This window comes from Equus caballus, chromosome 24 (genome assembly GCF_041296265.1).
Source record: "Equus caballus isolate H_3958 breed thoroughbred chromosome 24, TB-T2T, whole genome shotgun sequence".
Classification (NCBI taxonomy): Eukaryota; Metazoa; Chordata; class Mammalia; order Perissodactyla; family Equidae; genus Equus; species Equus caballus.
In genome coordinates, this window is record NC_091707.1 from 32,803,598 (window position 1) to 32,829,999 (window position 26,402).

General features: G+C 54.4%; 1 protein-coding gene across 1 annotated transcript; it reads left to right on the forward strand.

The window, feature by feature from the left end:
• The first annotated feature begins 258 nt into the window (after positions 1-258).
• On the forward strand, positions 259-19,944 carry VSX2 (visual system homeobox 2). The gene is made up of 5 exons (XM_001490453.7): positions 259-635; positions 1,915-1,999; positions 5,978-6,101; positions 16,908-17,088; positions 17,912-19,944. Exons 1-5 carry the CDS (start codon positions 266-268, stop codon positions 18,235-18,237), a joined length of 1,086 nt encoding a protein of 361 aa, XP_001490503.1. The 5' UTR covers positions 259-265; the 3' UTR covers positions 18,238-19,944.
• Positions 19,945-26,402: the final 6,458 nt, after the last annotated feature.

Genomic DNA, 26,402 nt, shown 5'->3' on the forward strand with positions numbered 1-26,402 from the left:
GCGCCCTGGCCCCTCGGTGCTGCGTGCGGCCGGGAGCTGCCAGCTTTTTGGAATTCCTAATCGCTCCTGGCCCCGGTGATTGGCTGCTCAGCTCTGACCCCACTTGGGCTGCAGCCTGGTTGGATAAAAGGGGAATCTCCTTGGGGCTCCAGAGCATTAGACACCGGAGGGGGCACCTGGGACCAACTTCACGAAGCAAGGAGCCCGGCGGGGGGGTGGGGGGAGCAAAAGACCTGCGGCCTCGGCCCCTCCAAAGAACAGAGAGATGACGGGGAAAGCCGGGGAAGCGCTGAGCAAGCCCAAACCTGAGACAGTGGCCAAGAGTACCTCGGGGAGCGCCCCGGCCAGGTGCACCGGGTTTGGCATCCAGGAGATCCTGGGCTTGAACAAGGAGCCCCCCAGCTCCCACCCGCGGGCTGCCCTCGACGGCCTGGCCCCCGGGCACTTGCTGGCTGCGCGCTCCGTGCTCAGTCCCGCAGGAGTGGGCGGCATGGGGCTGCTGGGGCCTGGGGGGCTCCCCGGCTTCTACGCGCAGCCCACCTTCCTGGAAGTGCTGTCCGACCCGCAGAGCGTCCATTTACAGCCGTTGGGCAGAGCGTCGGGGCCGCTGGACACCAGCCAGACGGCCAGCTCGGGTAGGTGAGGGCGAGGCTGCGTGGATGCCTGACCGGGGGCGAAAGCCAGGAATCCCACGCCGTCGGCTCTCGCTTGCACGGCCAGGCCTCTTCCTGGCGCAAAAGTTCGTGCCAGGCCGAGGGGTCGCTGCCCGGGCCTGGGGCCGGCGCCCCTAGGCCAGTGGCTGGGAGGATGCTGCCCGCACCCGCCGGGTTTCGGCCCCAGCGTTTCTGGCCGCCGCGCTGTTCTTCGATCCCCGCGTCGGGCCGGCTCTGCCGCGGCGCCCGGCTGGGCCACCAGTGGAAACCCGGCTTAGGGTGTCGGAGTCCACGGGGCGGTGTCGGAGCCCGTAGGGCGGGCTGGGGGCCCCAGCTCTGCTGCTCCACTGAGGTCCGGGCCGCCCGGAGGACCTGCGCCCCTGGAGGCGGATTCTGGTCCGCGCGCTGGCGGCCGGGGAAGCGGGTGCAGGCTTCGTCCTCAGCCCTGGTGTCCAAAGTTGTCTTTTCCTTCCTCCTTTTCTCCATTCCAAACGCCCCGCGTTGGTCAGCTGGGGTTTGTTTTCCACTCCACGAGCTTGGACAGCCAGATCCCACCTAAGCGCCACCAGATATCGGATCTCGGCGCCTCACTGGCTCTGGGGCCCTTGGATGACCCCGCCGCACCCTCCCCGGGCCGCTTTCCCGGCCGTGCGTCCCCGCCCGCTCGGCCCTCCGCCTCTGGTTCGTGCTCCGCGATTCCCCCGATTTTTCGTTATCGTTTTTACTTATTTATTTATTTATTTATTTTTATTTGGAGGGGCAACGAAAAGTGGCGCGTCGCAGTCTCTCCAATCTCGAGCGGGGGCGCATTGTGCCAGCACTGAAAAAGGGGCTGTGCCGGGAGCCCCCAGCCCTTCCTGGAGCCCGGCTCCGTTCTTTGGGGACAACTTTCGGTCCAGGGGCGCCAGGGCTGCAAGCGCAGGGCAGGGCACAGAGCCCAGAGCGCCGCCGGGGGTTCCTGCGACCCCGCGAGGCTGCCACCTCTCCTGCGGTCTCTGCCCCAAGCGTGTCGGGGCCTTTGCCTCTCTTACAACGAAATCTCTTCAAAACCCGCGGATTCGGGCGCCGGCTTGGGTAGAGGCAGCCGGGGCTTGAGGATGAGGTCGACCTCCGCGAGAGCCTGCCGGGGAGGCAGGGCAGGCCCCGGCGCTCGTGGAGGCGGCCCTGGGTGGGGCCCTCGCGGGTTTCAGGAGCCAGACGCGCCCGGGCAGTGCCGAGCGCGCCCCCAATTCTGCCGCATGTGCCTCCGCCCGCTTTTCAGATTCTGAAGATGTTTCCTCCAGCGACCGAAAAATGTCGAAATCGGCTTTAAACCAGACCAAGAAACGGAAGAAGCGGAGACACAGGTAAGGCCCTGCGGCGCTTTCTGTTGCCTCTCCTGGTCACCTACCCCCTGCCGTCCCATTTGGGAGTCGGGTCGCTTGGACCCTGTTTTCGCCGACTCCTAATTTGAGGTCCCAGGCTGCGCCAGGGCGAGGAGACCGGGCGTTGTTTGGGGACATCTGCCCGGGCCCTGGCGTCTGGCCGCGCCCGATGAGGAGGATGAGCGGCCGCCGAGGAAGCGGCAGCGTTCGGGCTTTCTCCTTCTGCCGGGGAAGGCAAGGCCCCAACCAGGGCCAAACACGAGCCAGAGAGGGCCAGGCGGCCCCCAGATGCGTTCCCTGCGTCAGCCCTTTTGGAAAGCCACGCACGCCTCACGGCAGGCAGATCGGCTCCCACCTCCCGCCCGAGCCGGGTCCTCTGCTCTCTGCCCCCAGGCCCCTATTCCTCTCCCGAGGTCCCTGTCCGCTCTGCTAACCCCTATCTTTCTGCTGCCACCGTTCCCCCCAAATCTTGAACGTGGTGTCTACATCGATGGAAAATTTTCGTTAGGCTTCTACTCTTCTGTGATCCTGAGAGGGTCTCTTCCCTTCCATGAGCCTCAGTTTCCTTGTCTGTAAAATGGGGAGGAGGGAGTGTGTGGACAGGATGACCCCACCAGCCCTAGCTGGAGCGGAGTGGGCTGCATTGAGGTACAGACCCAAGACAGAGTTTTAAAAGATATGTCTTCAAAATAGGCATTTCTTGGACAAAGTGAAAACTCAGTAGGCGCCGAAAGGTAGATGCTGAAAAGTAATTCCCCCACCCCAGACCTGCACTTTCTTCGGCATCGGCATCGGCGCCACGGCTACCAGTTCCTTGTGTAAATTCCCGAGGAGGTTTTTATAAGGGAGCGAGAACCACAAATCTACCGGCCTTTCTTGGAGCGCTGCTTCCAGGCGCCGTCCCTGCGCTCGCCCGGCTGCTTCCCCAAGTCTCCCTCTCTCCGCCCCGTCCCGGGGGCGCCCGCGGGCTGCCCGCGCGCTCTGGGGACGTTTCTCCCCGGGGAGCTCTCCGCCTCCCCTCCCCGCCCCACCTCCTCCCCTTCTCCTCGCTCTGTTCTCAGCATCTTTGCGCACCCCATCTCTGGGTGCTTCTCTGCGTTTCCCTCTTCCTCAGCCCTCGGAAACTCCACTATTGACCCTCACCTCTTAAAACGGCTCTTTCCGACCTCTCAGGCCCCAACAGGTTCCGGCTTGAATGAGGGTGAACTTTGACTTGGTTTCTCGATAACCTCGGCTCATTCCCTTCAGGCAGCTGTTTATTTTTGTTTAGTTTGTTTTATTTTAAACGGAAATATTGTTTTTAGTCCTGACCCTGGGTCATTTTTTTAATATTTATTCATTCAACAAATATTCATTAAAACACCTCTTATGCATCCATCTCATGCTGCTCCCGGGGTGGGTAGCGCTGTCAGCTTCCGCAGCAGGGACGGACACCAGGACCGCGGAGGGAGGGCGGGTTGGAGTCTGGCTGTACCGCTTCTAGCCGGTGCGGGAATGGGGGCAGGGGTTCCCAAACCAAAGGGAACCCTGTAAAAACATCCCCCAAACCTTGGGTCCCAGACCAGAGTTTGTGCACCAGGCCATCTCCTTGTGTGGCACCTGGAGCTGGCTGACCCATAGCCCAAGTCCCTGCTTAAGGTTTCTGACTCTCTGCCCTCACCTGACACCCTCTCCACCAGCGAAATCTTTGGGAGCTTTGGAGGGTTCCCAGGGAGACAGGACAGCAACTGCCACTTGCCCTAGGTTTCTGGCTATTTCTGCTTCATGAAGGGAGCACATTTTTGGAGACAGGAGAATGGCTACTGATTGTGGGTGCAGTTTTTAATTAGTAAAAAATGTGTTTTTCTGAGCTTCTCTCATTTGGGGATTTCAGGTAAGAGGTCTTGGAATCTAGTGATGAGAGATGGGCATCTCTTCATCACGCATAAATAAAGCGGGCTTAGCAGAGGTTGGAGAAGCGAGTGGGGATGGAGCAGCCACCTTGGGAGTCTCTGGGAATTTGCTCTTTCCTTGGAAATCCCAGCTCCTCTGCAGACAGGGTACAGTGGGAACCTGAGGGATCTGGGGCTCTGCATAAAGCCAGGAGCAGGGTTTGGGTCACACTGTGGGGGCGCAGGGATGCTCCCTGGAGAGCATGTCAGCTTCAACACGCGGGTTAGCACTGAGGCCAGAATGAGGGGGAGTTGGGAGGACTTTCGGTTTGTTTGTTTGTTTGTTCAAGATTTTATTTTTTCCTTTTTCTCCCCAAAGCCCCCCCGCCCCGTACATAGTTGTATATTCTTCGTTGTGGGTCCTTCTAGTTGTGGCATGTGGGATGCTGCCTCAGCGTGGTTTGATGAGCAGTGCCATGTCCACGCCCAGGATTCGAACCAACGAAACCCCCGCGCTGCCTGCAGCGAGCGGAGCGCGCAAACTTAACCACTTGGCCACCGGGCCAGCCCCTTGTTTGGTTTTTTGAATGAGAGCTCTTCCAGGCAGAGGCTGGCACTCGAATGATCCCAAATGACCTCTCACCAGCTCTCCTCTTTGGCTTTGACCAGGCCACACCTCTGTGCCTCAGTTTCCCTCATTTTGAAAATAACCTGCCTGTTTTGATTGTTTCTTTTGACAATCTGTTCAGGGCCCCTTCCGTAAGTGGCAGCAGTGAAATAGAAAGCAGCAGATCTTCAAAATTTTGCAGAATTAACTTTCTGTATCCATAAGCATTCCATCCCCCCAAGAGAATAGGAGAAACGATTTAGAATCAAACCAGTCATTTTCTATAAAGAGCAGAATCGTTCTCCCTCACACCTCCCCTGCATCATCCCCCGACAGCAGCACAGGGAACACAGGGGCTTCACTTGGTACTTTTCCCTCGTGTTAGGTGAGGGTCAAGGCGTCACTGAGGGATTCTAACCCCTGTGCTGGGCCCAGGGTCCAAGTCCCCCAGGCTCACACAGGGAATGCACCGTCTGTACAAGTTGGGTTTGTGGGATCTGGACCATATTGCCTGTTGGCTTGTTGGTGAAGGAGCAGGATAAAGTCACCTAGAACTTGGTGAGACTGAGCTCTGAAAAGAGAAGAACTTGCGTCCATATGTAGATGTGTAGTGTGTTTATTCAAGAAAGGGGGTCTATGGACCCCCTAATATTGGAGGCAAAGTTGTACATGTTGGAGCATATTCATTGGCACATTTTCCTAGGGTGAGAGGATGTAATTTTTACCAAGTTCTTAAAGAGGTTTATGACCCCAGATGGGTCAATGTGACCTGCTCTGTGGGGGTGGGGGCTGTGTATGTTGGCTCTCTCAGGGTGACCTGAATGGAACTCCTCTGAACTGGGCCCCGCTCTGGGTGAGAAGCTGAGCCTGTGTGTGGATGGTTGGAAGGTGGCCCTTGCCTTCTGAGCACAGGAAGGGACAGGGTGCCCTCCCCTACCCACCCCCCCCCCATCTTCCTGGCCCCCAAGACCCTGAGGGCAGCTCTAAGGAGCTGGTAGTTCTGGGCAGGAGAGGACGGCAGGGTGTTGGGTGGGTTGAGGGGGTGAAAGATTCAGTTCTTAGCTGCACAAACACTGAGGTTCCTCCTGCATTTGACCTTCTGGGGAGTCTTGGAAGCTTGAGTGCAATTTAAAAAATCAACTCATCCCACAACTAGAAGGACCTGTAACTAAGATATACAATTGTGTACAGGGTGGGTTTGGGGAGATAAAGCAGAAAAAAAAAATCAACTCTGCTGTCTGTGAGAGGAGCCGGGAAGGAGGTCCCAGTGGGGCCGAGGCGTTTATTTACCTGGGTGTGTGTGTAAACGTGTGTAAGTGTGTGTGGGTATGTGTGCGTGTGAGAGAGAGGTTGTGTCCGATTGTGCTCAGCCAGCCTGGGTTTGGGGTCTGTCCAGGAGGCAGAGGGGAGGACCATTCTGTCCTCTCTGGGACAGACTCTTTCGGTTTCTGGGTCCTGAGCATCTGGTTTTGCTCCCTTCAGGACAATCTTTACCTCCTACCAGCTAGAGGAGCTGGAAAAGGCGTTCAACGAGGCCCACTACCCAGACGTCTATGCCCGGGAGATGCTGGCCATGAAAACGGAGCTGCCAGAGGACAGGATACAGGTAATGGAGCCCTGAGTCCTCTCTCACCCTTTCCCTGCTCTTGGGGACATCGACTGCCCAGGCTCCTGGATACCCATCTTCCACCCCCTGCTATGAGCATGTGCTCTCAAGAAGAACAGTTCATTTAAGCTGACAGGTATTTGCTGAACAGCCACCATGTGCACTGCTGGGGGACAGGAGACTCAGCGCACGTGGCCTGGCCTGACATTCCAGACTGTAGGCTCCCTGAAGAGCAGGTCAGACAGACCCTGAGGGGCCCTGGTGCAAGAAGGAGCTCTGCGTGGGTCCCAGGTTCTGAGCAGAGGCTCTATTACGGCAGATGTCCCCTAGGTACAGCTAAATGTCTGCTCCAAGGCCAGAGGTGGCCCCAGAGTGGCTTCTAGCCCTGATCCTAGTCTGTTTCCTTTCTCTCCACCCCGCTCCCCATGAGGAAGAGATTGCTCCCTCCTTCCTACCCACTCCCCACCACCTGCATCCACCCAGCCTCCTTCCTTCTCACAACCAAACAGCTGGCCCTGCCCTGCCCTCCTGCTCCTGTACACCTCCTGGGTCCGCCTCAGGATGTGGCCGGCACCTTGCCTGCAGGTGCGGCTCATTAAGCTCTCCTCCTCTCCTGGAGAGTTTTGTGGGTAACCAGGCATGGGACTGGACTGGGATGTCCTCAGCTGCGGTGGGTACAGGGCCTTTTGTCATTAGCAGCAGGACCTTCTCAAGTCCAGAGCCCCCTAGCTGGGCAGGAGTGGGGCTGCTTAATCGTTTCTCTGGGAGAAGATGAAGTCTGATGATTATCTAGGCAGGGCCTCCCGAGGAGGAGGAAGTGAGTGGGGTAGGAGGAACATTTCCAGAAGATCTGGATTTGCCTCAGCTGGATCGCAACCTTCAGTGGAAGCTGCTGCTATCACCTGAGTGGTCCCGAGCAGTTCACGCTGGGGCTGGGAAATGAGGGCGGGCGAGGGTCCGGCGTCTCCTCCTGGTCACGATCCCTCGTGTCTTCAGGTGTGATGTGTGTTGGGAGGTAGGGAGTGGGGCTAGAGAAGGAACCAAATAAGGTGTGTGGTTGCTTTGTGCTCTCTCACTGAGAACCAGAGAATGGGAAATGAGGCGCGAGCTGCTTTTCCAGAGGAGCCTTCCTCTCCCTGGGAAATCTATTTGGAGTTTCAGCCAATAGCTTTAGACATTGACACTAACAATAAGCTCAATTAGTCGTAAGCAGATTATCTGTTTGGGGCATTATCCATGGTGGCCTGGATTCACCACCCCCCATCCAATTGGGTTCCAGTGGGGTAAGGCTGGGTGTTGATTCTGAGTCTTTGCGTGTGAGTTTGTTTGTGTGTAAGCTAAGGCCCAATCCAGTTGATATGTGGGGATCACTCCTGCCTGACCTTCATCGGCGCAAATTTGGCCATTACAAGCAGCTGTGGTGGGGTAGAGGGCTGAAAAGGTCCCCCGTTGGTAGGCCCCACATCTGCACTATCCACAGAAGAGAGGAGGAGCTTGTCTCTTGCAGTGAGCTGTCCTAGAACCTGCCTGGCTGTGGTGGTGGGCGGGAGCCATTGCTGCAAATGCCTTAGCGGGTGGCTGCTGGGCTTCTCGAAGTTGCCTGGGGGTTGTCTATAGGGCGGTGTCTGAAGCCCCAGAACCAGCAAGGAGGGGCTCGGGTGAGGAGCAAGTTGATTGCCCCAGGACCGTGAGGACTGGCTATGGAATTTGTGGATGTGGGAGAACCCAGGCAAGACTCTCTCCCACTCTTTGAGCACCACGAGTTCTTTGCCTAAACGCTGCCCCCAGAAGGTGTTTGTGAGTTGTCAAATAGCCCTGCCCCAAAATGTGTTACCAAGTGGCCTAGGAAAAGTCTTAGCATGTATTAATGGTAATCACAGCTATAAGTTACAGAGCAGTTTCCCTGTGCTAGGTGTTCTAAATATGCGACGTGCACAGGAGAGGCAGGGAGGTGCAGTGGTTAGGGACACCGACTCTGGAACCAGACTGCTTGGGTGCACATCCTGGTTTCACCAGTTACCAGCTGAGTGACTGCAGACAAGTTCCTTCACCCCCTAGAGCCTCCAGTTCCTCATCTGTAAAATGGGGATGATAGTGGCACCTGCAGATGCGATGAGCCACATGCGTAATGTGTTCCAAGCAGTGCCTGGCACCTGTGCAGTGCTCACTTGGTTTCAGCTCTTATTCCATTAAATACTGGTGACAACTGGTGGGGTAGAGACTATTAGCCTCCTTTTATGACTGAGGAAACTGAGGCACAGCAAATTGCCCAAGGCCACACAGCTAATAAGTTGGGGACACAGGGACCCAGGTCTCCATCTAGGACCTCTACGTTCACCACCTGCCTCTTGAGTGTCAAGCCTTTACTTTGACTTGAAGCTGGGATGGTGTGAGGTCAGGTGGGGGCCCTGTATCAAACCTTCTTTATAAAAATAACCAATATTTGAGTATACCAGGTACTGTTCTAAAAAAACCCCAAAATTCACTCATAAAAAAGTACTTTTTGAATGGGTAGATTCACATACCTGAGTTCAAAAGGATAAAACCTGAGTCTCCCCACTACAGACCAGCAGCCCCTCCAGTGGTAACCCGTTTCCTTTGGTTTCCTCCAGAGGTAGTTCATGTATGTTCCCGAGGGATCCTCAGAACACCCGATGAGCGAGGTGCCATTACTGTTCCCACTTTCCAGATGAGGCACGTGAGGCACAGAGGCCAGAATTCAGACCCGAGCCCCTCTGGACTCCAGCACGCTTGCTTCACTATGTTGCCACCCTTCCTCGTCATTTCCTCTCCTCACGTGGATGTAGGCAGGAATGGCGCATCAAAAGATGCAAAGCTACCCCAATGAGCCAGTCCCTGCCCCTCCCCCAGCTTCAGTCAGAGGCCTGTGTGTGTGTGTTGGGGGTGGGGGCTTGGAGGGAAAGGGTGTCATTAATAGAGGCCTCCAGGTCTGAAGTTAGACATTCTCAGGGTGGAATGGAAAGGTTTATTGGATTGGATGTCAAGGACCTGGATCTTAGGTCTGGCTCTGACACCCACCAGGCATGACAGAGGCCAAGTCACTTCCCTTCTCTCAGCCTCCTCATCTGTAAAAGGAAGAGCGGGGAGCCTTCCCAGGGAGGGGCATCCTCCCCAGGCCCCTGGGCTGCCCTCGGTGGAGTGGGCAGCAGCGCACGCAGAGCTTAAGAGTCCCAGGCGGACAGCTGAGACGCACAGCCTTGCTGGGCCGACCAAAGTGACCCCTGGATGTGTCTGAGGTCTACTGTCTAATGTCTAATGAGAACCCAGTGTGGACGTGAAAAGTCAGACACCACCTACTTTTCACCTTTGTTTCCTTGCCAGCAATCCAAGCTCTGACCCCAAATTACTCATTTATAAAATAGTAATAATATTTTTCCAAAATGCTAGTTTAATTGAAGTGTTGTTATTACTGGCATTATTGAGTCCTTACCATTGTCCCAGACATTACGTGCTTTCCCCACCTTGTTTCGTTAAATCCTCACAACAACCGGATGAGTTAGATATTCTTCTTATCCCCATTTTCTGGACGAGGAAACTGAGGGGCTAAGAGATGAGAGAAGTTAGAGTGAGATTCAAACCTGCTTCTCAACTGTCACATGAGAGCACACGGGGAAACATGAAGGCCCGTCTGTACGAGCGGGAATAATCGATGTAAACAGCAGTGACGATGGGCCGGGCCCTTGGTAGCGGCCCATTTCCTCTGCCTTGTGCTTGGAGGGTAAGCTCTTCCTTGCTCCACATCTCTCTGGGTTGGGGTGAAGGGAGATGGTGCATCCTGGGGGAAAGAAGAGATTCTGTCTCCATATCAGACTCAGCCATGCAGTCTCCAAAAAATTCTAGAATATTCTGGAAGCCACTGCCAGATGTCAGCCCTGGGGAAGAGGGAATGGGTTTCCAGGCTGACTTTATTTCTTCTGTGGGGTCGCTTGTTCCTAGAATTGTAAGATTGGGGTATATACATACATTCACTTGTTTGTTTACTATATTCTTTTCTGACAAAAGTTCTGTCTATTAAAAATGCCTGCATACAGAGATCTGGACATGCAAAGTGAGCAGAGCCCACGTCTCACCCGCACTTGGGGCGGCGTGCTGTGTATGGATGGGTGAGGTTTGGACTCTCTGACTAGCTCTGTTTGATTCTGCCTCTTTTAAAGTGGTCCCTGCCCGAGGGTAGGGAACGAAGTTTTAGGGGATTATATTCCAGAAGTTGGAAGATAGGTGCCTGTATGAGAAAGGGTTCCAGTGTGTGTCAGCTCAGGACATTTATTAGAATCACTAATAAATGGGGCAGCTTTTAAAAGACCCACGCTGGGCTCCTATGCCCAGCGAGTCTGATTTAATTGGTTTGGGGTGAAGCCTTGGCATCTGTATGTTTTTAAAGCTCACCAGGTGACTGCATGCAGCCAGAGGCTCAGGAAAGGAGTGTCTGTGCTGGGTTAATGTGAGTCGAAGAAAGTGGAGTTTTGGGTGACAGGGTGGGATGAGGAATAAGATGACCTGTCAGGTGTGAAGGGAAGGATGCCGCCTGGGGCTGCCAGGAAACGTGGGCAGAGCTGCCCCCTGGTGGACATCGGAGGCTGCAGCAAGGCTGGGCTCCAGAGCCTGAAGCAGGGCGTGGAAAGGGTGTGCTGAAATACGGTGTCAGAAGTGCTGAGTGGATGTGGAGTGTGAGGTCGTTAAATCACCCCAGCAATGAGCCCAAATTAATCAGCTTCCAGACAGAGGAGAGGAAAGTAGCTGGGTGAATGTGGAAACAGCCACAAGACTGACAGCGCCAGGCCTGATGGCATGTGATAAGATTGGAGGGCAGAGCCAGGGGTAGCCAAGGGACCAGAATGTGCATAGAGCATCTATCGTGCAAGATGTCACCTGTAGAGGGGCAATCCTGGGTGGACGCAGAGGGTCTCCCGGGAGACCTCGGAGGGAAGGAGCCCTGGGCATGTGGGTACAAGGGTGGGCACTTGCAGGACAGGAGCTATGTGATGACAAGAGAAGCCCTGGGCACAGCCACAGCTGCTCATACTGGTTCCCCACATAGCAAGAGAAAGAGCTGATGGAGCTGCCCAGCCTGCTCCGTGTGCGCCCTGTAGCAGAAGAGCACCCATTTGGCAAGAAGCCCTTCCTGGGTCCAGTCCATCCTTGGAGGCACAAGCTCTCAGGACTGTCTCTGCCAGGTGTGGAGGCACCTGCCAGACCAGCTGTTGACAGCTGGAGGCCTCCTACCTGGGCTCTCCGAGTGCTGCTCGGGCGCCATGTCTGAGGGGAAAGGTGCCAGGACAGCCAGGCTCTTTCCCAACCTGGAGGGTCTTCCCAGCTCTCCTTTGCTGAGAATCCAAACTTGATGACCTTCTCCAGGTGTCACTTTTGGGCCCTTTCTCAGGTGCTTGGAGCCCTGAGGTGTAAGGCATGGCTCTGGTCCTCCCCGGGGCCTTGACGCAGGCTCTCCTGAAGACTTCCAGGCCCAACTCCCACGTGAGTGGAGCAGTGTCTTGTGGAAAGTGAGCTGTCAGGAGAGTGGGAGAGGCATTGCAGGAATATTATGGGCTTGCCAGAACCAAGAGACCCAGTAGGAAAAAGGGCCTAAATGCTGAGAAGGAATCTCAAAGGTGGGAGATGGGAGGGCCTGGCTTTATGTGAAGAGAGTATTGAGCATTTGCTGGAAAGCAAAGCCTCGTTTCATCGCACATTCATCTATGGAATTCATCCAGCATCACGCCAACAAGTTTCAGTTCTTCTGACACGCCAGGCATTTCCCATACACTGTTTTATTTAATTTCCACAGCAAACCTGCGAGGAGGTGGTATCACGGGGCAGATGAGGAACAGGAACCAGAAACTCAGAAGGGTTAAGAAAAGCACCCCAGGTCACAGAGGCAGTCGGAGGCAGAGCAGGTATCTCCAGCCTGGGTCTCTTAGCTCCCATCACAGCCCACTTGCAGGAGTGTTGGGCACTGCAGGGGTGTGCTCTTGCGTTTGAGTCTCAAGGGCCTGGAATACATGAGAAATGTGGGGAGAGGTGCAGGGGCATCTTTTAGCCCTCGGGATGCCTAGAGGCTGTCTGTATTAAATTTTTTTTTTTTGAGGAAGATTAGCCCTGAGCTAACATCTGCTGCCAATCCTCCTCTTTTTGCTGAGGAAGACTGGCCCTGAGCTAACTTCTGTGCCCATCTTCCTCTACTTTATATGTGGGACACCTGCCACAGCATGGCTTGCCAAGCAGTGCCGTGTCCACACCCGGGATCCGAACTGGCGAACCCCGGGCTGCCGAACGGAACGTGTAAACTTAACCACTGAGCCACTGGGCTGGCCCCAGAGGCTGTCTGTATTAAAGTTGTACAGTCTGAAGTCTAGTTCTGTCGTCCACCTCCCCCCCTCCCCGCTCTGGAATTGCTGTTGTCATTATTGTCAGTCCAGCCTTGCTAAGGGGCCTGTGGAGGAGGCTAGAGGGGCAGGTAATGCCGTTGATTACCCTGCCCCCTGGGTAGACTCCCACTGATTTTCTGTACCTCCACTAAAATAATAATAGGTAGCATTTATTGAGCACCTTCTGTGTGACAGGCACTGATTTTAGCCACTTTCACTTATTTCATTAATCCTCAAAACAACCCTGAAAAGTAGGTATTCTTTTTTTTTTTTAAGATTTTTATTTTTCCTTTTTCTCCCCAAACCCCCCCCCCCCCAGTACATAGGTGTATATTTTTAGTTGTGGGTCCTTCTAGTTGTGGCATGTGGGATGCCACCTCAGCATGGCTTGATGAGCAGTGCCATGTCTGCACCCAGGATTCGAACCAGCGCAAACCCTGGGCTGCTGAAGCGGACCGCGTGAACTTAACTGCTTGGCCACGGGGCCGGCCCCAAAGTACGTATTCTTATTTGATGTTTGAAGAGACTGAGACTGAGAGAAGGCAAGTAACATGCCCAAGATCACACAGCAATTTTTGTCAGAGCTGGGAATTCCTTCTCAGGATTGGCTCACTTCAACGTTTCTTGTAAACTTGTACGTTTCTGTGCACATGCTGGTTGCTTCCAGGAAGGGAACAGACAGGGAACTATGAAGAGTGGTTAGGGTTAATTCTAATCCCTTGCCACTTCCCTCCAAGGCACCATTGCCACAGCTTCCCTGCCAACTGTCCTAAAAAGAAATCGTTTTGGCTGTCCAGGTTTCCTCCATAAATTGGAGCAGCATCTGGTCTTTGAAGAGAGCCAGGCATTCCAGGAGCCCATAACCAAGGGTCTGCATGACTCCTGGTTTGAGCAACCAGCTGGCACCAGCTCCCCTGGGAGAGTCTGTGGGCAAAGCCTGATCTGCAGACCGGTTATTTATTTGCCCAAATTAGGAGACCGAGGAAAATGGTTCTGTTTACAGGCCCCAGAGAAGATCTGAATCCCAAGTCTGCACCCACTTCTGTAGTGTTCCAAGAAAGATGCTGTTTCCATGTGAGAGCCCTGCTTCCCGTCTCAAGTTCGGATGCTCATGGAATCAGGGGAAGCCGGGGCACTGCCCCTTCCCAGGCATCCACACTGGGTGGCATCTCTGCCTTTGCACGCTCCGCAGTCCCTTCTCCAGAATCCCCAAATCCAACCATGCTGAAAACAAAGTTCTTTCATGAGTTTGTCATCAAAACTCTTTGGTGGCGAAAACCGGACCTGATCTTATGCTCTTTATTCATCCCTTGTGAAAATACGCATATGTTCTGCTGCAGAAATCAAAACTGATGAGTTTGACTATTGGGGGATGTCGCTGCAGGGTGTTATGTAACGTGTGGTATACCCGGCACATACTCTTTCTAAAATCCAAAACATTCTGGAGTCCCACCCCAGGGGTCCCCGCTAAGGGGTTGTGGTCTTATTGTTTTATAACAAGACCTGTATTCAAGCAGGAAGGTCATCTCCTGACCGGGAAGCAGATGGCTCACTTAGATTCATAAAGGAAGCCTTCCCAGTCCTCTGTGGTCAGCCTTGGGGCCTGGAATTCCACCACCAAGGGGTTCATTCTTTGCTGTCTTTTTGAGAGGTGGAGGAACCCAGAAATCACTTAACCTTTATGTGGATTGGTCCTTGCAGATTTTTCCTCTGTGGGAGAAGGCAGCTTGAGACAAGTGGGTACTTGTAGAGGGTGACCAAGTGCTAATGGAAGGAAGATGGGACAGGACAGAGGTCTCAGACAAACCCAGGTCCTGGGCAGGGCAGATAGTCCGGCAGAGAGCCTGCAGGACAGGCAGGCGGCGACGATGGCCGAGTTAGCCCGCTCGCATTGCTCACCGCTCGCGGGTCCTGAGCGCAGCGCGCGCGGCCATCTAGTGGTCTTTGCATCACATACACCCTTTCCTCGCGGGGGGGCACTCAGGGAGGTCTGGGTCGGGACCAGGGGAAGGCCTTGCACATTGGCTCCGCAGCTCTCTAGGAGGGCCGAGCAGGAGCGGCAAGTGCCAAACTCGGTGGCGGCAAAGGTGCGTCCCCCCAAGGGTGAGACCAGCGATCGTTTTCTAGTGGCGCTGGCCAAGGTCGGGGTGGAGAGGCCGGGGGCGTCTGAGGCCACGTCCCTCTCATTTTTAGAGGTTCTCCCTTATTTACAAATGAAGAAAGTCCAAAATAGGGTTACACACATTTGGGTCAACTTAAAGCATGCGTGGACCTTGCAGTCTTTCCGCAGCCGGGCAGAGAGTGTTTGGGACCGCGGGGCCGTTCGGGGGCCGTGGGGATGCGGCGGGGCGGCCGGGGCGCCCCCTGCCGGATGCAGCCGGCCGCGATCGGCCGCAGCCTCGGGGCTCCCGCGGGCTGCCGGGGCGCTCACTCCGCCACCTAGCGGCAGCGGTGAGAAGCGCGGGGGCGCGCGGACGCCGACTCCCGCCGGCCCCAGCGCCAGCCTCCCGGCGGCCGAGGCAGCAAAGGGTTAAGCTGTCAGCGGCGCGATGTTAAACAGGTGTCAAAGGCGCCCCATATATCTGCAGATTGAAATCAAATTCTTTGCCGTATAAAAAGATAAATTACCCAGGCGCTGCTGCGCGTCCCACTCATCACGCCAGCGCCAGACGGCAAGCAATTTTTTTTTTTAATGTGCTAACGACCTAATCAAGCAATCAAGTCGGAGAAGATTGCAGAGTGACCGGGGCAGCCATCTGCCGGCGAGCCCCGCATTCATTTCCCGCGCCCCCGCGTGGGGCGGGGGCCGGGGAGGGAGCTGCCGGCGGGGAAGAGGGGAAAAAATCCTAAACAAATTAACACCCAATTTTCCCCGTCTAATTAGTTAAATGAGAAGTGTTTGGGGTCCCCGGGGAGGGGGAGCGGCTCGCGCGCGGCTCGCGCTGCCTCCCCAGCATTAATTAGTGCGGGTCAATGCCGCGCTCCCGGGAGAGCAGCCGCTTTAATTTCCCGTGATATTTCAGTGCCTGAGGCCCATCGATTCAAACTGAAATTAACTTATTTTTCAATCAGCCCAGGGCTGCCCCTGGGGGTGACTCTTCTTTTGCCGCCTCCTGAATAGAGCTGGAGCAATTTTTCATCAAAAGCTGAAACCGCCGCCGCCGAGGGCGGGGGAGGGGTCCGGAGGGAAGGGCGGGGACCCGGCCAGGCAGGGCATGGAAATCGCAGAGGAAACTAATAGATTTTCTCGATCCCGCCTCTGCCGTCTCCTCATCCCCTCACTGCCCCCGGGCGTCTCGCCGCCCCGGGGGTGAGGGGCAGTGAGGGGACTAGAGAGGGCCGGCCGGGCCTGGGGTCCTTCCAGCGCCCAGCAGTTTCCCGCGGGCCTGTCACCTGCTGAAGGGACAGTGCAGCTGGCCCTGGCTCTGGCTCCTGTCAGCTGCCGGAAGTCTCAGGAAGGCTGCTTTGGGAGACCGAGAAAATCCCCCTCCCCCGAGCATGGCAGGGACCCTGGGATCTCCTCCAAGAAGGCGGTTGGAGGGCTGCAGACACCCCCAGGGTACCTCATACTCACTCACACCTGCACCCGTCAGCTTTGGGGCCAGAGAAACATTCCCTAGCCACCTACCCTCATTTGCTCCTCACACCAGCAGAATGTTGTCCTCCTTCCCTACTGAGGGACGGCTGCCCAGCTCCTCCAAATAGCATTCAGACTGAGGTCCAAAACTGTGGAGAGCCGGCGAGTGGAGGGCATGGTGGTGTGGCAGGGCTGGCGCAGGACAGGGCAAAGAAGGGAGGCTGACTCAGGCCTCCTGGAAGGGTCCCCTGCCCTGTTTTGGCCTAGTTCCCAGGCTTCCTGAGACCTGGATGAAATGCCCTTTGCTGTGGAGTCCACACTCCCCTCCCCTCCCGGGACTGCTCTGGCCCCTGGAGTTCTGGCGGAGGCGCTGCTAGTCCAGCCCCTGGAAAGGAATTTGTCCCTCTGAAGTCAGGAGAGAGATTCTGTTTATACACTGGGGGTGTGAACACTTGCAGGAGAGCTAGCTGCATCCCGCTTCCTGGCTGCAAATTGAGGACCACATGGGGAACTCCTCACCTGCAAGACCCTGTTCGGGAGGCGTTCCTGTCCCCTGTCCCGTCACCCTGGAACTGCTTTGATTAAAAAGAAAAAAAAAAAAGGACCCCTTTCACCCATTGTATTCTCATAGGACTTGGTGTCCTCCTTCTGGACACCTCTGAGCCTGGAGGAATGGCGGGGGTACCACGGGGTGGGTGAGCTTTAGTAAGGACACCCTGCTGGAGAAACCGGCAGGCACAAGGGGATGAGGACGGTGGCCATTGGAGAGGTGGGACCTTAACTCCAGGCAGACACAGGGGTAAGGGTCTGGCCTCACGCACCTGACTTGTTCCTCTGCACTTACAGGTCTGGTTCCAGAACCGCAGAGCCAAGTGGAGGAAGCGGGAGAAGTGCTGGGGCCGGAGCAGTGTCATGGCTGAGTACGGGCTCTATGGGGCCATGGTGCGGCACTCCATCCCCCTGCCGGAGTCCATCCTCAAGTCCGCCAAGGACGGCATCATGGACTCCTGTGCCCCGTGGCTGCTGGGTAAGAGCCCGCACCCTCCTTGGGGCCCGGCCCCTGCAGTGAGGAGAGCGGGCTCCCTGGAGGAGGAGACAGAGTCCCAGAGCAAGGAGACCTAGCCACAGCAGCCTACAGGAGAGAGGCCCTCCAAAGCAGGCCACCCCACCTCTGGGGCGAGGGCTGGGGTGGGCAGGAGCAGAGGGCAGGCTGGGCTCAGGGCTTGGTGTCTATCACTTGCACCCACCTGCTGGGTGCCTAGGACTGTCATCCTGGATGGGTCCCTGACTGTGGGTTGGTCTTTCATCCTGTGAGAAGGGTGTGGCTGTTGGCTCAGGGTCTGTACCCTCCACTTTCCTTGGCTGGAGGTGGGCTTGTGGTGAATGAAACAGCCCCTCTTGGGGATTGAGAGGACCCCTAGGTCCCTTTGGCCATCATTCCAGCTTTGCCCAGGACTTCCTCCTTCTAAATCTCTCCACCTGCCATTGTCCTCCCACCTGCCATCTGGGCCTATGTCTCATAACAGCACCAGCTTCTCTTGGGTTCTAAGATCTGGAATCCCAGGAGGGAGGGATGGGGAGGCAAGTGCTATTCTTGGGAAGGGACAGAACAGGCTGCCTGGGGACCAGGTGCTCAGGGACTTAGCTTGGAGATAGCCCTCTGCAGGCCTGGTGCCCTGCTGCTGGACTGCAGCCCGTGCCCTGGCCCCTGGGACTCGCGTGGCTGCGGTGTGGGAAGCAAGGCTTTCTGCTCGTCCTTAATTCTGGCCTCTCTCTATCTTTGCTGTTTTCAGTTCAAGATGGCTTTCCCAGGCGCTTTTCTAAACCCGAATACCAACAATTCTTTTTAGGGATGCACAAAAAGTCGCTGGAGGCAGCAGCCGAGTCCGGGAGGAAGCCGGAGGTGGAGCGCCAGGCCCTGCCCAAGCTCGACAAGATGGAGCAGGAGGAGCGGGGCCCTGACCCTCCAGCCACCATGTCCCAGGAGGAACTGAGGGAGAACAGCATTGCCGCGCTCCGAGCCAGAGCTCAGGAGCACAGCACCAAAGTGCTGGGAACTGTGTCCGGGCCGGAGAGCCTGGCCCGGAATGCCGAGGAGCCAGAGGAGGAGGAGGCGATGGACGAAGACAGGCCGACAGAGAAGCTGAGTCCACCGCAGCTCGAGGACATGGCTTAGGTCAAGGGCGCCCTGACACTGGAGCCCTAGGACTCTGCTCTTCTCAGGACCTGTGGTTCTGGGAGGTGTTCTCTGAGGCAGGGCCCAGCCCGGCCTCTGCCACTCTCCCCCTGCCCCACAGGCCCTCCATGACCCCCGGATGACTTCAGGCACAACTCAGTTCTGGCTGAGGCTATAGGCCGTGCCGAGACATCCCCACTAGCCTTGACCTCTCCAGCATCCTTGTCCCAACAGCCCTGCCTCAGAAGCCTTCTTGCTGTCCCAAACCACCCCCTCAAGTCTCTTTCACTCAATCCCTCGGGGACACCCATGTCCAGATCCCTCTCTTACACTCTGTTCTCTTGCTCCCAAGAGCCCTCTTTTCCACCTATGCACCCTCTGTGGATTCTGCTCCACCCAGGCCCGAAGCCCACTGCTGCAAACGCATTGCCTACCACAGCCCTGACAGGGACTGAGGGCCCACACCCCAGGGCCAATGTCCTGAGCGCTCCAATCCTCCACAAAACTCTGCTCCCCGCAGCCTGCTCCTTCCCGCAGGCCTGGGCCCCGCCATGTGAATGTACTGCCCCACCCCATCAGTGGGGCCCACATTCCACAGTAAAGTTGGGAAGTCTCAGCCTGGGCCCCTCAGCCACCTTCCATCACATGCCCTCCATGGTCACCCTCAGGAGCCCATCTTCTCCACACTCAGCCTGCCCCACCATTCCTCCCAGCATAGTGCCACCACTGCATATGGCGACATACAATACCTGTAGTGGGTCCAGGGCCTGTGCCCTGCAGCCGGGGGACACCGCTCACAGATGCTGTGGCTCACTGCACTGCACTCACGGCCCCTGAGTCTGTGTCCTGATCTCCTGCCTCCCTTGATATGCTGCCTGTGACCCTGACTTGCTGTGCAAGGCACCTTTCCCCTTAGAGCTTCTCGCAAATTACTGGTTCACATGTGCCCTGCCTTGGAGCAACCCAATCCAGCTGTGAAATGAAGGCAGAGGAAGCCATGAATCTTGATTCAACTTGATCCAGGCTGTTCCTGGGAGGCCAAGCCTGGAGTGGGCCTGGGGCTATAAATAGTCATCAAGTTTGGTCACAAGAAGGGTATGAGGGAAGGCTCAAAGGAGAGCAAGACAGGAGCCAGCGTTAGACCCAAACTCAATGATAGGCACACAGACCTTCATACCCGGTGTATGGCGGGGTGTGCGTCCACGAGAAAAAGACAGACACAGCGACCATGTCGGAAGAGTGGACTGGGGGCATCTTCCTGTCTGCTGATGAGAGGACCTGGCCATACCCATGGCCTCTCTGCAGCTGCCCCTTCCTCCCTCCACGCCAAGCAGATGTCCCTCTCACCCCCATGACATTTCCCTCTACTGTCCCACCACCTTCGCAGGGAATACCTCGCACGAGAAAGGCCTGAGACAGGGAGTTGAGATTTTAATTCTGTATCAAGAGTTGATTTCTTCATTTAGTTCATGGAACTCCCCCCCACCAACCCCCCCCGCCGTTCTTCTTGTCTTTGTCCCCTGTTGGTTTGAAGTGTTAGACTGTAGCCCCTGGTGTGTAAATAATGTACATAGAGTGAGAAGAAAGAAACTTGATATGGAGATGTTTGAAATCTGGAACTGTCCTAACTTGTAGCTATTCTAAACCTGTGATTTCTGTGCAACTTTCTGTAAAGATGAAAGTAAGAATAAAACTCATGTAAAAACAGCAGGGGAGGGATCCAGGAGTCCTCCGTGGGTGAGGATGGTGTGTGTATGTGTGTACGGGTAGCATAAAAAGTAAATCTATGGAGTCATATTTAGGTCAAAATTACTAGATTCTTCCTTTAAAATAACTCCAGCTGTAGAGGCATAGGGGCCTGCCTTTCTCCACGGAGCGGACACTACCTTTCAATGACATTTGTCACTGTGATATGGGACCCTCTCCTATTGCAGGCACAACTAAAATATCCCAGGCACTGAGCCCCTAGGGTATTACCCATGACTCCCTCCTGCTCCCTACACAAGACATTGCCTTTCCCCCTGGGACTTACCGACTTACAAACAACCCGATTTCCTTTACACTCAGGTGAAGCCCACAGCCCACTTTGGCCCGCAACAGTACTGACTCCCTTCCTTTTGTGTACACATGTGCACTCGAATGTCTTACCTACAACTCAAAAACAACAACAGCAACAAACAGAAAAGGGCGTGGTCTCTGGACCTAAAAGTCAGACAAACCTGTGCTAAATCCGCGTCAGAGAGAAGGGAGTAAGGAGAGAAACAGGAGGAAGGTGGCATGAGGTTGTCTGCAGACGGCTGTGACCCAGCGACTTGATGACGTGCTGGATGGAATTACCAGGTGAGAGAGTGGAGGCAGCAGACGACATAGATTCTGTCTGTGCTTTTGGCTCAAGAAATCTCATAAGATTGTTTCAAATTGGCTCAGATGTGGAACTCCCTCGTGGAAGAGATTTTTCTGGCAGCCCGTCACCAAAGGAGAATGACAGATGGCCTGCAACCTGGATTGGACCCGGGTATCTTCCTCCCAGACCCGGAGCCTGGGGCACATATAGGTAATCTCCGACTGTTTTGCGGTGAAAGGAAAGATCCCAGAGCCTGGCTTCACGTCCTGCCCGCACAGGCTCCTCCTAGGCCTTCCCGAGCATGGCAGGCCCCTGAAGGACTCATTGCCATCCCTTGGTCTAGGAATGCCCTCCCCTCACCCTGCTCAGTCCCAGCACTACAGGAAAGACACTGCCACTCATCCTTCAAGTCCTCTCCTCCCTGAAGCCTTCCTGATCCTCCAGGAAGAGTTTATAAGCTCTGTTCTCTCAAAGTACTTGGGACATCCCAATATGGCATTTTATACATTGTGTTGTAATTTTTTATTTACAAGTCTATCTTCCCCACAAGACTGATTTCTTCAAGGTGGAGATTATATCTTATTCATCTTTTATCCCCAGGACCCATCAAAAGGCCTGACACTCCATTGTTGAGTGTTTTCCTTTAACTCATCCATTAATTCAATAATTCAAAGGCATTTATTGAGCATCTATGTACCAGGCAGTGAGGCAAGGCACTGGGGATACAGTGGTGGGCAAAGCAGTCCTATTTGGAGGGAAAGACAGATATATTTCAAGTAATCACACAATTAAAATACAAAATTGCAAATGTCTTAAGGCCTTGGAGGCAGGAAAATGGACCATGAAAGCATATCCGTGGGCCTTGGGTCAAGGTGGTTAACCTCTGAGCCTGTCTCTCCTGTATTCTAAATCAGAAGAATATCTGCTCCTCCAGTCTCATAGTGTTGGGAGGAAGCCAGGACACTGGCCAAGGTGCCACATGAGCACAAGGGGAGGGTGGCCGCACCACGGCAGCCTCCTCCAGCTGGGGTGGCCATGGCAGTACTACACCCCACAGTTAGATCTGGGGGACAACTGGGGCCGTCAGAGGCTTGGGAGCTTCCAGAAACCCTCCCGGACAATCATGCCAAGGGATTCACCCCCAGAAGTGGCATGCAGCTCTCTGCAGAGGGACATGCAAATAGGCCTACGGTGATCAACGAGGGGAGAGGCTGAGACGCTGTACAGTGAAGAAACTGGGCAGGAACGGAAAGGCTGGACAGCCAATGAGGCAGAACAAAGAGAAATGCTACCCCAGTGCTGCCTGCACCCCAGGAGGGACTCCTCCCAGAGAATCTCGAAACCCAGCAGTTGGAAGGGAGGTTTTTCCAGCCTCCACAGACCCAACAGTGTGCCAATAGGTGGCTGTGTGCACCATGAAGAGCAAGAGGGTGACAAAGGGCAGGAGGGACTGACTTATGAGGGCGGCTTGGAGCTGCTGAGCAGGCCTGGCAGGATATGTGAGAAGGAGTCTGGTTGACGGCAGGGGAGTGACAAGTGGAGGTGGAGGTGATAGTGGGGGAACCCCTTAGGCCTTGTCCCGTGGCCTACAAGAAAGGGAGGTCACGATCCGAGGGATTTCTGGGATCTGGTCCATCCAGCCTCCTCTGTCTCTGGCACCCCCAGCTCACCGGGGTCCTTGGGGTCTTCCTCCTGCTCCCACCAGAACGGCAGCACCTTCTCCTCTCAGACTCCCCTCAGGGTGTGGAGTGTGGCACTCTTTTCATCAATTGCAGCGAAGGTACCATACTTCCCAGGGGACCTTTGGTGGGGGGGTTACTGGAACTCCTTGCACCATCCTCACAATTTTTTTATAAATCTAAAATTGTTGTAAAAATAAAGTTCATTTGAAAAACAAGCTAGTTTGTTTTCTAGAGGGAAAAGAACAGATGGTTCTTTGGGTTAGCACAAGCGCCCGGGATGCCCCTCTCCCTGTCCTTCCCCCAGGGCTCTGCTCACTGAATGTCACAGCTCAAGGCTCCCCAGGATCTCCCAGGCACTCAAGACTCACCCCTGGGGAGCTGAGCCGGGGTCAAGAGCCACTGGCTTCAAACGGTTCTGTCTCTTGTTGTTTCCTTGCTGCCCGTTTCTTCTTTGGGTCTCTCTCTTCTCCCCTCCTCCTACCTGGCTGCTCCTTAACGCAGGCAGCAACGGAGTCCCTGCTTAATTACAGCCGAGTGGGCCCAGCAGCAACTTGCTCTGTTAATTTCTCACTCAGATCAATCCTTTCCAATGCTAACTCTTCTCAGTGGCCGTTGGCCTCCTCCTGTCCCCGACTCCTCACCTCTGAGCCAGGGACCCCTCCGATTTACCTCCACCGCTCTGCTCTCAGTGTAGACTGCAGGGAGTCTGTCACAGGAAGGGGTCAGGGAGTGGGGACGTGGTCTTCTGCCAAGCCACCTTCTGCTGAGCTGCAGAATGGCATGAGCTGTCCTCTGTGCCCACCAGGCTGAGATTCACCTCCCAGCTTCGCTGGGTGCTCATGAAGCCAGAGAAAAGCTGGTTGACCACAGTGACCATGGAGGGCTCAGAGGTGAGAGGGAAGAAGAGGAAAAGTTCACCTATTTCCTCCATACAGCCCCACTGGGGGTAGATCAGAGCAGTTTTCACCTGCCCAGAAGTAGAAATAAATGATTAAAGCCAAATCTGGGCTCAGCCAACAAAGAGCTTTGCAGTTGAGATGATGACATGGGCATTGGAGAGATGGATACATTTATGATCAAGAAAACATTAAGACAAGTGCTGAGCTGAACGGCATTAGACACAGGAGAAGATTCAGAGATGAGCACATCCTCTCACATGACCGCTTTCTCCTCTCCCACATTTTTGTCTTCCACAATGCCCTGTGGTTCAGCAGTCAGTCCACCTGTGATTCCCACGCAGGAGGGGCAGGAGCCTTGTTATTGACTTCCAACTTTATTATATTGTGATCAGAGACCATCATCTTCATCCTCTTGATCTTTTTGTATATATTGAGACTTAGTTTAGACTAATATGTGGTTAATTTTTGTAAATATACCATGTGTGACTAAACATAACACATTTCCTCTAATTTTGGAGTACAGTGTTTTATATAACTTACTTGAGCTGTTCAAATATTTCATATTGCTATTTTTTCCTGTTTTATTTACTGAGAGAGATGTGTTAATAACCTTTCATTCTGATTGTGGACTTGCCAATTTCTCCTTGTAACTCTACCTTCTATTTGTTGCATTTGCTGACTCACGGTACATTGTCAGCTTGTCTGTTTTGTAAGTTAATGTGACAAGCTTTTCTCTCTTTCTTTTTCTGTGCGAATACGTGGATTGCTTAAGTGTTCTTTCCAGTCCTCACCTTGGCCTCACCTTCTGCCCCTGCATGGACGTTTAAAATGCATGTTCCTAGTCTCCGGTCACCTACTGATCCCACACGCCCATCGCTGTTCTGCCTCTCACACCTGAGATTTCCCTTTCTGGCTTCCTCATTCAGTCGTGCCTTAAACTTGTTTTCATTGTGTTTTATTCATCTCTAAGTGTTCTTAGTCAGAATTCTTTCACCAGCCTAGTTCACCATTTTCCCAGAAGTTCCAAGGTTCTTTGTAAACTGTAAAGGGCTGTGACACGTGAATAATTACCTCTCAAGCCTTTGGCTTTTGGTGTCCTTTCCCACTGCCAGAGTTACGCTGCCCCACCCGGTTTCCCATTGGAATTCTTTCCCCAATCCTGACACTGGACTATCTGCTTGGATTTGTTTCACTGGGTTTCTGTCAACCCCCTCGTGGGACAAAGGCCCCACAGATGCTCTGTGTGTCTCTGAACCACACCTTTAGTTTCTCTGGGCCATGGTTTCACATCCCTCCTACCACCAGCACCTTCCTCTCCATTTCTGTCCTCTTTGTTCAGAAATGTCAAGTAAGCAGTGGAGGAGTGAGTGATGTGTGATATGTTTGGTTAGGCGGAGAAACAATGAAAACATTAAATGTATTTTCTTCCAGCCTTTTGTTCTGGCTGGTTGCAATTATGGCTAAAAGAATGCAAATTCTCCCAAGTGCACACAGGCCTTGCAACCGGGGTGACAGCCAGGTAGTCAGGTAGAAGTGGGGAAGGACTTACTCTTTCGGTAGTTACTTTCTTTTTAACTGTTAATTTTGAATTGTTAACTGTGATTTTTTAATTTAAAAATGAACAGTTTACCACATTGCCTTATTATTCTCTCTCGATATTTTTGCATTTTTTCTACACCATTTGCGAGCAAGTTGAGGATCTGATGTCCCATTACTCCTCAATATGTCAGTGTATATTTCCTTAAAATGAGGATACTCTCCCACACAACCACAACACAACCAATAAAGTCAAGAAACTGACATTGATTCAATACCTCCATGTAATCCATGGAATGCTGATCACTCCATTAACGTCCTTTATAAGTGGTGGATCCAATCCAGGAGCACACGCTGAATTTAGTTGCCAAGTTTCCATAATCTCCATCAATGGGAAACAGTCCTCAGTCTTTCCTTGCCTTCCATGACCTTGACACTGTTGAAGAGTTCAGGCCAGTTTCTTTATAGAATGTCCTCAATTTGAGTTTGTCTGGTATTTTCTCGTGATTAGGTTGTATAACCTGAATCTAATCATGATGAAATATCAGACACAGATTCACCACAGCCCCTTCCCAGTTCCGCTTGTCTCCCTGCCCCCTTCACCTGGGGGCCCAGAATAGGGGGTCTGCCTTGAACCTCGGTCATGCATGCTCTGCTACACATGGGCCTAGAGGAGGCTGCGCCCCTGCCCTTTGGGGACACAGTGTCAGTGGGAAGACATGAACACACACAGTGAGCAGAGAGTAAGGCAGCACCTCAGCACACAAGCTACAGGTTGAGGTGCCATGAGGGCCCTGGGAAGGCTGGGGCAGGAGGACACACTCCTTTTGTTCCCTCATCCGTTAGGTGTTTATGGAGCACCTACTGTATTCCAGCACTGTGCAGTGAAGAGAGCAGACACGACCCCTCCCTGCCCTCGTGGAGTTTACATTCCAGTGGGCAGCGGGGCCAAGGGAGACAGATCGAGGAGTATGCCAGGCTTCCCTGAAGAAGGGGAGAGTTGGTCAGACATTTACGGGGAGCACCCTATGATTGAGGCTCTTGCTAGCCCCCTACTTGGTGACCAGGCCTGCTACTGCCAGGACAGCCAGAGTGGGGTTGGGGATGGGATGGCATGGGCAGGGCCAGGTATGGGAGCCCAGTCCCCTGCAGAGGTGCAGAAGGCAGTGTGGAAGGAAAGGCCAGGGCTCTGACTCTGCTGCTTGATCTCCAACTTCCAGTGTCATCTCCTTCATCCTGGACACCTGGCTAGACCAGTACTCAGAGGATTCCTGTCAGACTCCAGACTTTCCATACCTGAAATAGCTGGTGGCCTTTGTGCATCTCAACCTGCCCAGCTTGGAACTGGAGTGCCAGGCCCAACTTCTCCAGAGCCAGTTCCAGTGCCAGCTGGAACACCAGATCCAGAGCTAGAGATGGCTCCAGCATAGCTGCAGCTGTAGTCCTACAGCCAGAGTCAACTCTCGAGCTAGAACAAGCTCTAGCACCAGCTCCAAAGCTAGAGCCAACCTAGCCCTAGCTCCAAGGCCAGCTCTAGTACTAGCTCTACCACCAGCTCTAGAGCCACAGCCAGCTCTGGTGCCAGCTACAGAGTTACATTCAACTTCGGTGCCAGCTCTAGAGTTAGAGCCATCTCCAGAGCTAGAGTTGGCTCCAATGTCAACTCCAAAGCTAAAGCCTATACCAGCTCCAGTACCACTGCCC